General features: G+C 42.9%; 2 protein-coding genes and 1 long non-coding RNA gene across 3 annotated transcripts; all 3 read right to left on the bottom strand.

Annotated features, from left to right (window-relative positions):
* Positions 1–1,698: 1,698 nt before the first annotated feature.
* Positions 1,699–2,370, bottom strand: LOC102715148. Its single transcript, XM_006643689.3, has one exon. It carries the CDS (start codon positions 2,270–2,272, stop codon positions 1,937–1,939), a length of 336 nt encoding a protein of 111 aa, XP_006643752.1. The 5' UTR covers positions 2,273–2,370; the 3' UTR covers positions 1,699–1,936.
* A 6,348-nt stretch (positions 2,371–8,718) lies between these two features.
* LOC107303458 lies at positions 8,719–12,641 on the bottom strand. The gene is made up of 4 exons (XR_001549420.2): positions 12,487–12,641; positions 12,149–12,404; positions 9,546–9,801; positions 8,719–9,300 (listed from the first exon to the last, which is right to left on the bottom strand). It is a non-coding gene; the product is annotated as an uncharacterized LOC107303458 (long non-coding RNA).
* A 334-nt stretch (positions 12,642–12,975) lies between these two features.
* Positions 12,976–13,607, bottom strand: LOC102715256. Its single transcript, XM_006645433.3, has one exon. It carries the CDS (start codon positions 13,582–13,584, stop codon positions 13,246–13,248), a length of 339 nt encoding a protein of 112 aa, XP_006645496.1. The 5' UTR covers positions 13,585–13,607; the 3' UTR covers positions 12,976–13,245.
* Positions 13,608–14,709: the final 1,102 nt, after the last annotated feature.

Raw genomic sequence — 14,709 nt, 5'->3', positions numbered from 1 at the left:
CCTATCAACAATCCCCCTTAAAAAACCGCACCCATAGCAGCATAGCTTTGCGTAGCTTGTTGGTTTTACAAGCATAATGGTTGCCAGGTTTGTCTAGCAGATCACAGGTTAACATGGGTAATGGAGTAAAATTTAACTCTCGAGCCCACACAGCTGAAGGGAGAAAAAAAAAAAGGTATGCACAGGCACAGCATTACCCGATATCCCCTCTCGCTAAGGTTTCAGATTCAGTCACATCAGCACAATGCAGTAATTCACTCAGGTGGTGTTTAGTTCGCAAAAACATCGTATCAAGTTTTTGATACATATTTAAAGTATTAAATGTAGTCTAATTACAAAACAAATTTCAGATTCTGGTTGGAAACCGCGGGACGAATTTTTTGAGCCCAATTAATCCGTCATTAGCACATGTTGGTTACTATAGTACTTATGGCTCTTAAAAAATTCGTCTCAAGATTTCTTCCGTAACTGTGCAATTAATTTTTTGATTTATCTATGTTTAATACTTTATTTAGGTGTCTAAAGATTTGATGTGTTGTTTTTGAAAAAAAATTTGGGAACTAAACAAGGGCTCATATTTTGCCGCACATCTGCAAAGAATCATTGCATTTTTCTGCACCCCAAGAGAAATTCTGGACCCAGTTTAATCGTAAATATCGATATCGAAAATAACAAGGTTCAGACAAGGCTCTGAACTGAACTCAAGCAACCGTAAAGCCTGTTATTAGAAGGGACTCTGTACACACACCCCTCCTAAACAATTCTTCCTAGTTCCTACTTACGAGTTGTGATTACATTTACATGACATGGCAGGGAAATTGCCTACTCACCTCACGATGAACACGATGAACGTAAAATAAAAATTACCACAAGTACAATACATACCGATTATCCAATTATTAACTAATATAGCAATTAACATGTATAAATTATTTATAAATGAATTGTTAAGTTATGACTCAAATATCCTAATTCTAGTTTTAGTACTAGTCCTAGTCCCAGTGCTAGTTCTATTTAATACCTATAAATATAAGCTGTCCATGTACCTGTAATCATGTACCGTTATTAGTGGATTTGTCTCCCGTGGTTTTATCCTCTCTATCTTAGAGGGTTTCCCACGTTAAATCTTATGCCTTTCTATTATTCCCAACATGAATAATCTGTCTGGGGTCCTATGCACTGGGGAATGTAGGGAAGGCAAGCGCCGCAGGAGTTGGAATTGAGATAGGGAGGAGGCAAGGCAAGCGGGTGTAGGGAAGACGCCGCAGCAGCGGAAGAAAGAGGCTTCGAATGAGCCAGCCGCCCCCCGTTCCGTGTCCTACGCTACGTGGCTCTGGTTCCCACCCTTTCTCCAAACAATTTAATACTCAGAAATCTTTTTGAATAAAAATCGGAAAGAATAATATTGTTTTATAAGAAAAAAAAAAGGCACCCAAGAGAAAGATCGCAAAACAGAAGGGCATGCAAAGAGACCAAGCAGTCCGACCGCCGCCGGAGCGGCTGATACCCTCGCCGGCGGTGCGGCAATGAAGGGCGAATTGGTGATCACTGATCAGGAGGACCATCATGCTCGCCACCGCGGCGGCGCCGGCGTCAGAATACGCATAGAGTTAAGAGTACTCCGAAATTGATTAATGCATTTGGAATTGCTGTTCTTTCCAATTTTGGACTACTCTTAACTCTACGCGGCATCAATTCAGGCATTAATCAACTAAAAGAACAGCAGCAGGAGGCAGAGACAGAACGACGTGATCAGATTAGGCGAGGAGGTATCGAGGTGATAGTGATACATAAGAACACGATGAACCAAACAGCAAGCAGCATCGTCACACGACTCAAACAAGTAAGATAGAAGATACACTCCCTCCGATCCATGGAGAAGCTGAGGCGGGCAGCGGCTATGTCGGTGTTGGTAAACCTAGGTGGAATCACCGTATCAGAGCAGAGCAGCTCCAGTGAGACCGACGGCGACGACGAGGGGCGCGATGGAGGCGTAGACGACCTTCTTGCCGGCGTCGTGGCGGCCGCGTGGGTCGTCGGCGACCCAGACGGCGGCGCTCATCTGGACCATTCCGGCGAGGAAGGAACCTGCAAGGGCGAGGTGGTAGTAGGTGGTGTCACCGAAGCCCAGCGGCGGGTCGTACGCAGCGGCAATCAGGTTGATGGTCAGTGAGGCTGTGACGAGGCCCAGCGCCACCAGCACCGTCGGGATGTTGGAGGCTGCACCGTCGGCCTCCCCTCCCCGGCGAGCAACGACCACCTTCTCCATCATCAGCGAACAGTATCTTCCGATTAGTAGAATCGAGCTAGGAAATTAGAGGAGGTTTTAGCTAGGCAGCTACCATGCAGAGATCTACCTACAGAGAGTGTCGTGCGCGCTTTGAACTAGTCTGTCCATCCCAGCTTGAAATTGCAGCATATATAGGCGCATAACTTCAGTTCAATCCCCCCTCGCGATTGTGAGTTTGTGACTTTTACCACTTTTTCCCCTCGCGATTGTGACGTGGCACGTCACAATCGCGAGGGGACTGAACTAAAGGCGACTGCTGCTTTGGCAGAACCGTGATCCATATCGTCCAAGCTCAATCGAACCGTATCCAATCAGATCGATGGCAAGGAGAGCATATTGACCAGTGACCATGACTATCAACCAAAAATGACGGCAAGCAGAGCAAATTGTGAGCTTAACAGACCGTGTAAACTATACATGGGCAGTGCATAATCAGCAACCAGAACAACCTCTCTATGATTGGTGGCATAGCAGAACACAAGTCAGCGATAAGACAACAAGAAAAGGATTGAGAAGCCTGCAGATTCTACTCTCCTGGGAGGTGTGATGCGAACACAGTAGAAGAGTATTCCAGGTAGAAGAGAGGAGCCATTGGAAAAAAATCATAGAGAAAATCAGAACTTGGTGTTCTGTGGAGCGAAGGGTATGGCGAGATTATTGAATTAGCTTTCTTCTCCTGTAGCTTTTTAAGTTCTTTTTCTCCTTGTGGTTCAAGCAATCTGTTAAGGATAGCGACAACCAGCCGTATCTCATACAGGTTATACATGTTGCTTCCCCGCTTAATATAAAGTCGTCGGGCTCCCCGGTTGGCTTTTCAAAAAAAAAAAAGCAGAGCAAATTGGACATGGCTCTACGCGACAACGCAAAGACTGATCTAGTCTGATTATGTATGGATGTATTTGGTTCGTGAATAAGGTGAGATGCGTCGGATCCATCTCTGGGTTGCGGGATGAGTTGGTCTTATTTTTCTGTTTGGTAAGAGGGATGGACTAGACCCTGTTTTCGTTTGGTTGGAGGGATGCGATGTGATGGAGTGAACCTGTCGTATGTTTGGTTCAAGGGATGGAGGTGGGATGACTAGATGTGATTATCTTTCTACAATAAGTTAGTGAGGTTATCTCCCATCTCTTAAATAAAATTACGAGGTATTATGATTAATATGTGAATAGCCTAAAGTAATTTCTATGTATACTTATACAAGTAATATATTTAAAAAAATTTAACAAATGGAATAGACAATTCACCGTTAAATATAGAAGCATAAATCTTTTATGTATTTCTGACAAAAAAATTATACCACCCGGTAGCAAATGCTCCTCCATCGTGTCTCTGGGATGAGTTGATCCCTTCGATTTGGAGGGATTGGTTGGACCTGGATCTAAGAAAAATATTCTCTCCAGGCTCTAACCCATCCCACCCATCCTCAAACAAACATTGTCAGGAATGGGTTGGCTCTATCCCAACCCAACCCATATCTGAAAACAACACATCCTATATGGCTGAGTTAGCATGTGTGTTACAATTTTTAGAATTCATATAGTAAATTGATAAGATGTACGTGAGATTACAGAGCTAAGTATAGGGCTTAAGCCCTGGCCTCACTCTTAATTCTGCCTGGTGCTACTATTGGCCATCTCCAGCCAGGGTTACCCAGCTCATGAATCATGTGTCTGGCGGATGCAACATGACGCTTAATTAATTACTGTAATCTACTGCAAAACATTACATGAAGAAATTGATGTTGCAAGGAGGTAAAATGATGCGAAGATGAAGCGAAGGTACAGAGCGGATGAGATGATATTATCACCCTCGTCTTTTCGCTTATGCTTATGTTTATAAGGTAAAATTTAAATTTTTAACTTTAAATTTAAATTTAAAGTTGAATTTGATTTTTTTCATCGCAACTTATTTTTCAGATTTGACTTTTAGATCATCAACAACACGTATATAAAAACTTTATTTTTAAATTATTTTTTATTTGTAAATATATCATTTTGTTTATTTTGCATCAGTTAGAAGAACAAAGAAGGCAGCTGCAGGATGTGCCATCGCCATGCCTGATGCCTTTCTCTATCTAAGGAGATCGAGTGATGGGGATATGTCAGATGGTTGCCTTAACATCAACAGTTCGATTCATTTTTCACGCTACGGATCGGGCAACTGCCAAAGTTACAGGCGACTGCACCCATCCCAATCCAAACAAAAGGTATGCGACTATATATGCCGTACGCTGTTTTATTTGGGAAATAAAATTTTTTAGGCTAAAAATGATTTTTGGACACAAATAAAAAAAATCATAACTTGCCTGGAAACCGCGAGACAAGTCTTTTGAGCTAATTAATCTATCATTAGCACAAGTGAGTTATTGTAGTACTTATGACTAATCATGGATAATTAGGACCAAAAGATTCGTCTCACGATTTCTCTTAAACTGTGCAATTAGTTTTTTATCTATATTTAATACTCTATTTAGATGTGCAAAGATTTGATAGGATGTTTTGGGGGAAAAAAATTGTGAACTCGCTAGGGGCGAAACGTCGTGAAGATAAAGCTAACTCAACCATGGTCCATGTCATCGTGATAATTGTTCAAGGCTTCAAGCCACTGGGACACGGCTTGGTTGAGTCAGGGCATGGTTTGAAAATTTTCTTGAGATTTTAATTTTTTTAAAAAATAATGGTTACATATTGTCATAATCATGACATATCGTGTGTTTTTTTAAAAAAATCAAAATCAGAGTTATGGATATCGTGCCATACAACATTATTGCAACTACCGCTACAATGTACGAAATACATCAGTGAGATCTATTACGTCAAGTACAATACATATGTACACCTGAAAACACCACGTAAAACATAAAAGATTTTACAGAAACAAGTTAACAAACTAGCCCCAATGGTACGACAAATGGATCACCATCAGATGGGCAAAGAAAAAACATCAGGGACAGGAATGCTTCTACGAGTTCGGGCACCTTGGGCCTTAGGGAGTAGCGAACAAAGCCACGGTGATCTACAGCCCAGAGGCACATGTACGGTGGCATGGCCCATCGACCAAACAAACACTGTTTGGCTCCTCATTTGAAGTGAACCCTATAGATAAGAAGTGTTCTGATTTCTGAACCTGACATATCAACAATCCACCTTCAAAAACTTACCACGCCCATAACTTGGTAACTTGTTGTTTTCACAAGCATAATGATTGGCAGGTTTCTCTAGCGGAGCACAGGTTAACATGTGTAACGAAATTCAACTCTTGATCTCACACAGCTGAAGGGAAAGAAAAAGAAACATATGCACAGCATTACACGAAATCCACTCTTGCCAAGTTTTCAGATTCAGTCGCAGCAGCACAACGAAGTGATTCACTCGCATTTTGCCACACATCGTCAGTTCTTGCAGTCATTGCATTTTTCAGCACACTAACGGAAATTCTGGAGGCAGTTTAATCCAAAATATTGATATAGAAAATAACAAGGTTAGAACTAATCTGAAGAGACTGAACTGAACTGAAGCAACTGTAAAGCCTGTTATAAGGGAGTTTGCACATCCCTCTGCTTAACAATTCTTCCGAGCTCCGAGTTGTGGACTTGTGATTAATTAATTAGATGGCATGCCAGGAAAATTGATGTACTAACCAGTTACCAGACGCAAAAATACAGACCCTGTCAAATGTACAGAGGCTTGAAGCCTCAATATGAATATGGAAGTGATCCACAATTTACTAAACGATGGAGAGAAAAGAAACACAGCAGCAAAGAATTGCTCGAATGTGTACATTAGATTTCACCGAACATACCAGATTGCCCTATGAAATTCTGGTAGGTTGCTGAAATTCTTCAAATCACCTGCTGCCAATCCAAGGTTTCAAGTTTCAACAACAGAACAACTAAAATCACAACAGATTGGCTCTGCTGCTCTTAAAAGTCAACGGGGCCCTCATGGAAAGCAAAGCCACAAATCTGATGTAATTAATTCCAAAGCCGCGGCGATGGCCACGGCCAACGTTGCTCGCCTCCGCCGGCGCAGGTTCGATGGATTCCGGGCGACGGCGATCAGATGGTGGCCGAGAGAAATCTCGCGCGCCCTAACGCCGCCCAACGCGGGGAGAGGGCGGCAAGCGAGTGCAGAGAAGGCGCCGCAGCAGCGTAAGATGGAGGCTTGGGCGAGGCGAGCGCAGGGCGAAGGGGAAGGCGCCGGCGCCATGGCCGTGGCCCGTAGCCGCCGGCAGCAGACTCCCTCATGTCGTCTCCTCACCTCCGAATAAAGTCTCCTACTAGTTGAAGTAGGTGGAAATGTGGGGCCAATTTTTGTGGCCCACACCCTTCATCCAAACAAATCCAATCATAATCTTGATTAATAATTGGAGAGGAAACCGCAAAAGATTCACCAAAAAGAAGAATCGTCTTTCGAATCGACGATCTCGAGAACAACGTCGCATAGTATATAACGACTCAAAATTTGCGTCAGGAAATTCATCAATCCATTATCATGAATTAATTAACTCTACAACTACAACAGCAGTAGCAGCCAGAAGATACACTCCACCACCATGACCCAAACGGGCAAACTACATGTAAAAGTAAGCTTAAGCAAGCAGCATCACACAACTGAAACAAGATAGATGATGATACAGTATCTCTAAAATGCTCGATCCATGTAGGAGCTGGCGTCGGCGGCGGTGATGTCGGTGTTGGCGCGTGGCGATGAAGCTATAGGGGAATTACCGTAGCAGCGCCGCCCCCGTACGTGAGGCCAACGGCGACGAGGAAGGGCGCGATGGAGGCGTAGATGAATTTATATCCGGCCTCACGGCGGCCGTGTGGGTCGTCGGCGACCCAGACGGCGGCGCCCACCTGCGCCATTCCGGCGAGGAAGGAACCTACAAGGGCGAGGTGGTAGTAGATGCTGTCACCGAAGCCCAGCGGCGGATCATACACACCGGCCATCAGGTTGATGATCAGTGAGGCTGTGACGAGGCCCAGCGCCCCCAGCACCGTCGGGATGTTGGAGGCCTCCCCTCCCCGGCGAGCAACGACCACCTTCACCATCATCCGCGAACAGCGAAAGTTTGGGAGGTTGGAGCCTAGGAAAGTGGCAGAGATGCAATATCTACTCCTATACAGATCGCATTGTGCAATGTGCAGGGCCTCCTTTAGAGTATTAAGAGGCAGAGTACAGTCTTCACCCACTGTGAAGAAGTATGCGCGTGCGTGGGGAAGAAGCAAGACGCACGGATGACGGACAATTTTGATTTGATTTTACTCTTTCTTCTTAGTTTTTTTATTTTTATTTTCTTTAACTCAATCAAAAGTCCGCCCCTATTTTAGATGGAGGGTGCTAAGTGATGTGATCAAGATCGAGATAATGAAATGCTGGAATCCAATTCGGTCACCCGCTACATTGCTGACTTCAAACGGCTGCTAAATTTACATACGAGCTCCGTTTTTGGTCTATGAGTACTTGATGGAAAGATCTTAAAGTCATCTTTCCAGTAGATCCAGCCTCATCATCAAATTCAATCCCAATCATCCGCAGATAAAGAAATAAAGTGATGTGTCTCATGGGCCTTTGAGCTTGTAACTTTGTTTGGAACCCAGCCCAAGAGGAGTGCACCCTAATTTGGTGGAGCACGACCCTAGAGCACAATTGGCCATCCTCCCACCTCTATAAATAGTGAGTTACCCCCTAGGGTTAGTCGTTACTTCCTTGTACACGTGTGCTGCGCACATGGATACTTGTTCACACAATCCCACCATAATAATATTCATCGTTGTGCTTCATATTCATCTCACAATTAAGTTGACTATTTACTTGTTCTTGCTAGTTCTTCGATTCTTCGATTGCTCATAGGACAAGTGTCCTCGTGACCGGCGTCGCGCACCGCAAGATTGCGATGACCATTGGATGGGTGTATCGGTTGCTAAGGCACAACGTTCTTGGACAACTGTAGTCAGGCCATGAACGCCATCCCCTCTTCAATCGAGTTATCTGCTCATCGAAAAATCGGACACCAAAAAGAAACCCTCGCGGGTCTTCATCGCTAAAGGTGTTAAATCAGCCGTTAAAGTACTAATTACCCTTTATCGGAAATTTTATTTTTATTCTCGTATTTTTATCACATGATTCTTGTCTTGTCTAGAGTAGTGACGCCCTGCCTACATAGATTTTTCCTTACGCAGCAAAATTTAAGCTTATACATCTGCCTAAAAATGTAGTATAGAATTAAATAGTACATCCCACTGTCTTCTCTTGTTGACAAGCTTTCAGATTCCATCGAGGCTGCATAATGCTCTAACTTATGTATATTTGCTAGTCATCCAAAAGTCACTTCACCTTTAGACCATCGTACAACACAGACTGAACTTATGATTTCTGAAGTCAGTTTTATACCTCATAAACTTAAATCAGGCAAAACAATGACACTGTAACTACTTGGGGCTTGGTAATCATTAACTATTTAACTGTATCATTTGGAAAGGAACTTGCCTATGATGTTCTTTATAATTTATATCCTCTTCTAGAAATACATGATAACCCAAAGAAATTCCACAGATACAGGTTACTATCCTCTTCTTCGAGCTATTGAGCAATCACTCAATTGGTAGGGTTTTCACAGGACATAACAAATTATCCTATCAAACCCGGACAACCTTTTGTGAATAAATCTAATTGCAGTTTAGTTATTACAGATGGTACCTATATGGCACAAATCGAGTGCAATTGGAGTAATTGCAAAGTCAGCACAAAACCATATCAATACAAGCAAGAGAGTATTGAGCTGAAATGGGAGATCCAAGTTGAAAAAAAAATAGGAAAGTATACCCAGCGCCCTGGGCACAAGGACCTGATGCGCCTGCTCGGAGAAGATGGTTGCCGAGTGCGACGAAGAGCTAGCTGCGTCCTGCACCGCTCCCTGCAGATTCTCCACGGCTGAGAAAAATTTATACAAAAACTACAGTCCCTGGCATACATAGCCTGATTCCTCAATATGCAAGTGATCCATACCTGAAGGCGGAAAATAGCACACCAAAGAACTGGTCAGAACACTACTCAGGTCTGTGCTAACTGTGAAGTCACTCAAGTGTATCTTGTTTTTACTGAGGGCTTTTTACCATCCTTGAAAAGTACCTCAGGGTAACAAGAATTTTACACTAAAAAGTATGGTACCTTGAGGTAATTTTTTAAGGATGGTAAAAAAAAACTCTTTTACTGAACATACTAAATTGCTCTATCAAATTTTGATTTGTTACCATCATATGAAATTCTTCTAAGCATCACTTGTCACCACACAACAATAAGCCATTGCCAACAGAATGCATGGGGCAAGCGCGTAGCAGATGCTGATAAGCCATAGCAATTTGTGCGCACAGACAGAGAGAAATCTCCTGGCTAAGTTGTATCTGTCACAAGCCTGTGGCACATTTCTTTTGCTGCTCTTTGACAGGTTGAATGGACCTTTAAAATCAGAATAGATGGCTCCGGTGTTCTTACAAGTCAACTGCCCTCCTACGGAAAAATAGAAACACCATAGTATCTGTCAATAAAGGGTTGTTACTGATGGTTAAAAAAAACGTAGTTTAAAATCTATTGTTAGGTACATGAAACAGATAAGACACAGGAATGAATAAATAATGCCCCTTTTAAAGTTATACTTTACCCGCCTTTTCTGTTTTGCTAATGCTTCAAAACCATACCTGGCATTCCTATTTACAACCCCCCCCCCCCCTCCCCCCGGTGCCCCGTGGGGCAACACACACACCACCGGGAAACAAAAAAAAATATGCGACCAATCTAACCATATTTGTGTAGAAAACTGAAGCAGTTGAATCAGTCTACAACTCCACCCAACTAGAATAACATCATTTAATACTCTGTTACATACATGTAAGACTAAATTACAATAGGATTATCTTTACAAGGTGTATTATGGTGTGGAAAGTACCACATGTCCTTAACTCCTTATCATCTCTTTTCCTAATGCCTCCTCATCTGTTCTTCTCTCTCTCTTTTGATTCTTTGCACCTAAGTTAATATGAATGTCTGCAGGACCTACTGCCCTGGCCTTAGGTTGCCATGCTGCATTTCATAAATACACAAAAGACCATTTTAAACGATTCATAAGAGATCAACATATCGAGATGCTCTCAAGGCTTCAGCAATCTAAAACTTCATAATGAATCGATGTCATTTTAGCCAAACTCCCATTCAATTCTAATTATATGAATTGAAAATAGCAGCAGCTAGAATATGGCCGAATAAACAGCATGTATATTACTGCCAGGAATCTAAAATTTTCCTAATGAATCAAATAAATACTCAGAGAGGATACAATATCCACAAATAAAAGCTTAGAGAGCAAATTGGATTGTACTGTAGCACACGGGTGCTGGAATACATATATTTTCTTTACCAGGGATTAAATCCCTTCCCCACATCCATTACAACAAAATTAGTCATCCTGAACCACTCATGAAGATCATCATACAAGATGCTCTGAATGGTTCAGTAATTTAACTAAATTTGAATGTTTTATAACTACGTATACAACAATAGTAACAATCATCAACTATTGCCATGAACAAGAGCAATATATAACTGAAGATAGTCTACACTGTTTATTGATATGAAAACATAAGAACAGGAAACCAATTCAATGAGTATATACAGGGTTCGCGTTACCGTGGTTACCGCCGCGGTAACCGCGCCCTCCGCGGAGATACAGCTTCGGTAAGCCGCGGTAACCGAGTTTAAATTCGAGGAGAATTTAAAATTTTTAAGGAAATTTAATGAAAAAATATATGTCGTATATGTTGATATATAGTGTAGTTTTGTCAAAGAAATTAATGAAAAATGTATTTCCGGCGTAATTAAAAATCATAAACGAGAATTTCGGGAAGCAAAATTAAAAAATAGTTTATTGCAACTAATATTTCATAGAAAGATGCTTAAGAATATTTTGTGTTGAGTCATTAATTTACACTAGACACTACGGTACATAATGTTGAAATACAAATATACAACGATGGATATATGAAAAATATGTATGGAGAAAAATTATAGGTGCATGTTAGTACATACATAATAGTTTTATTCGTAATAATGGGCAGTAGGTATAGTTATAACATAACAATCAAAATAAAGTTGTTGTTACTTGTTATTGGTGTGAATTATTTGGTGAAGGGTGATATGACGGTGTATGTTTGTATGTTGTAATATCAAGAATTAAAAAAATGTCATGTGAAAATTTTCTTATTTTCCCTATAACATGTCATATTTTTCCTATGTCATAAATATAGTCACAAAATATTTTCCTATTTTTCATGTATTTTTTATAGATTTTTTAAAGTTTTTTTTGCATTTGACATCACACCCGCGGTCTCCTCGCGGTAACCGCGGTTTCGGGCACAAAAACTACACGGGAAACCACGGTTACCGTGGTTTCATGCGCTGTTTTAGCAAATACTTACCGCGGTTACCGCGCGAAATCGCGCGGTAAGCCGCGAAAACCGCACGAGTTTAAATTTAAATTTTTTTGATTCAAATTCATCGCAGTTTTTGCGGTTACCTTGCGGGATTCGCGGTAGCGCGGTGCCGCGGTTTTGGCGGTTTGCACGGTAAGTAAAACCCTGAGTATATAGCAAGGACAAAAAGACATCTAAGATTGATGTTAGGATTAATATCGATTGATTCTATATCTCCCTAAGACTAGTTATCATCAGTAGAGTTCGCAACATAGAACCTACCACACGATAGATAGCCATACAAGTTCAGAACAATCTGCATGCTCAAAGGCATCCTCAGGCAAGTAGGATTACATGGGTTATAATTAGGAAATGAAGATGTGGGTACTCACGAAGTAGGTAGAACTCAATAAACAGGACCTCCAAGCACATCGAGGATGCTGTCCTCTAAACCTCAAATGCCCAACACACAGACATGCCATGCCTCCGTACATCGACCTCAGCGATGGCGACCAGGCGACCAGATCGTGCCCGAGGTCGAGGAGCCTGGCGGTCGCAGGTTCGCGAAGAGGGGGATGGCCCCGGAAGACGGGTCCCGACGATACCAATCGGATCTGTGGCCGAGAGGAATCTCGCCCGCCGCACGAGCTACCACCGATGAAAACGCGAGAGCCAAGTTGAGATAGAGAGGGGAATAGGGGATCAATCAGGCGGAGAGAAGGCGCCTTACCAGGTCACCAGCGAGGGGAGGGCGGAAGCGCCGCGCCGCCGGCGAAGCAGCAGCCGGCTCACCGAGGCATGGCCGACTGGGCACAACGGCGGCAAGGTAAAGGGTCAGATGCTGGATGTGGGCCCACTTCTATGGCCCACCACACCATTCTCTCCCGTTATAACAGTAACAGTCAAAATGACCAGAGAAAAAGAGGGGAAAAAAATGCTGTTTCGAGCCACGAGGACACGACGGCGAGGAGGCAAGCTCTCGAATAGAACACCGACGGCGAGCGGCGTGGAGAGACGGCACAGTGTCGCGGCGCCGCCTCCAGAGCAATGCGGCCCCCCACCGCCGCCGAAATCGGGCGGTGATGGGGGCAATTGTTGATGAACTTGGTAATGAGGAAATCGCGGAGAGTCAGCAAAAAAGAAGAATCGTCTTTCGAGTCGACGATCTCCTAAAGGAGAACAACGTTGCGCAGTGTAGACTCAAAATTTGCGACAGGAAATTCATCAATCATGCATTAATTAACTCTACAACAGCAGCAGCAAGAAGAGAGAGAGAGTGATCAAATCGATGTGCATATATAGTCGAGGTGAGATACACAAACAACAACGACATGATCCAAACGGCAAGCTACAAAAGACCAAGTAAAATTAAGCATAAGCAAGCAGCATCACATAACTAAAACAAGATATATGATGGTAACATTAGCTTTATGTGCTCGATAGCTAGCGTGAGCGGCGGCGATGTCGGTGTTGGGCACGTGATGATGAATTACCGCAGCAGCGCCGCCCCCGTGAGGCCAACGGCGACGAGGAAGGGCGCGATGGAGGCGTAGATGAACTTGTTGCCGGCGTCACGGCGGCCGCGTGGGTCATCGGCGACCCAGACGGCGGCGCCCACCTGCGCCATTCCGGCGAGGAAGGAACCTACAAGGGCGAGGTGGTAGTAGATGCTGTTACCGAAGGCCAGCGGCGGGTCGTACACAGCGGCCATCAGGTTGATGATTAGTGAGGCTGTGACGAGGCCGAGCGCCCCCAGCACCGTCGGGATGTTGGAGGCTGCACCGTCGGCCTCCCCTCCCCGGCGAGCAACGTCCACCTTCACCATCATCAAGGAACAGCGAAAATTTAGGAGGTTGGAGCAAGGAATGTGGCAGAGATGCTATTATATCCACGCTTATATAGATCGTGTTGTGCCTTGCGCATTTCTTGTGCTCGTATATATATAAAGAGAGCTCTTAGCCCTTAGCAGGCACAGTATATAGTCTGCCCCCCATGGAATTTTCTAAAAGACACCAAGTGATCTCAGCGGCCTCACGTCGGACCCACATGACATCATAGGTTTCGATGTTTGACGTTTGACGTTTAGGGCTTGATCAGTTTGCAAAATACGTGCGTTCCCCCGTAACCAATTATTCGGTTCTCGTGGCCAACGTTTGACCATTCATCCTATTTAAATTTTTTTTAAAATTGAAAAAAGTTAGTCACGTATTAAGTATTATTTATGATTTACCATCTAATAAAAACAAAAATGAACTTCATGGCTCGCGTGAAAATCACATGATGATTTTTATGAGCCTAATTAATCCGTCATTAGCACACATGGGTTACTGTGACACTTATGGCTAATCAGAACTAATTACACTTAAAAGAGTTATCTAACAATTTTTCCCATAACTATACAATTAGTTTTTTGTTTCGTCTATATGTAATGATCAGTTTAGATGTCCAAAAATTTAATTTGATTTTTTTCTTGAAAAAATTAGTAACTAAACAAGGCCCAAATGCGCCAACCGCTACAGTGTCTTCTGGACTAGCACCACCTGCCTTGCCTGGCTTTTTCGTTCTCATGCTTTCTATCTGTGCTTGGTCCATGGATACTGTTTGGCTGGCATGTGGCCCACAGGCTTAGCATTTGCTTCTAAGCTGAGTGGACGTCTTCCATGGATCCTGTTTAGTTGCTTGTTTCGTTTCTCTATGTATAGCTGAGTGGACGTCTTCCATGGATCGGTCTTCTGTTTAGTTTAGTACGTAGTACTACCTAAGTTCATTTTTCAATATGTTTTTGACTCTTCGTTTTATTTAAATTTTTTATAACTAATATTTTTATTGTTACAAGATAATAAAATATTAATAATCTATCTATTATATATATAAAGTAATAGAAAAGGGAGCCTCCACGTTGTCTCTTACGAGCTAGAAATTCTGAGATTAATCGAAGAAAAATAAAAGAAAA

This window comes from Oryza brachyantha, chromosome 1 (genome assembly GCF_000231095.2).
Source record: "Oryza brachyantha chromosome 1, ObraRS2, whole genome shotgun sequence".
Taxonomy (NCBI): Eukaryota; Viridiplantae; Streptophyta; class Magnoliopsida; order Poales; family Poaceae; genus Oryza; species Oryza brachyantha.
The sequence above is the reverse complement of the archived record's forward strand: the minus strand, read 5'-3'. Positions and strand labels throughout refer to the sequence as shown.

Bases quoted from the DNA above. Each gene is read 5' to 3' on its own strand.
- LOC102715148 (XM_006643689.3), bottom strand. From the start codon at position 2,272: ATGATGGAGAAGGTGGTCGTTGCTCGCCGGGGAGGGGAGGCCGACGGT.
- LOC102715256 (XM_006645433.3), bottom strand. From the start codon at position 13,584: ATGATGGTGAAGGTGGACGTTGCTCGCCGGGGAGGGGAGGCCGACGGT.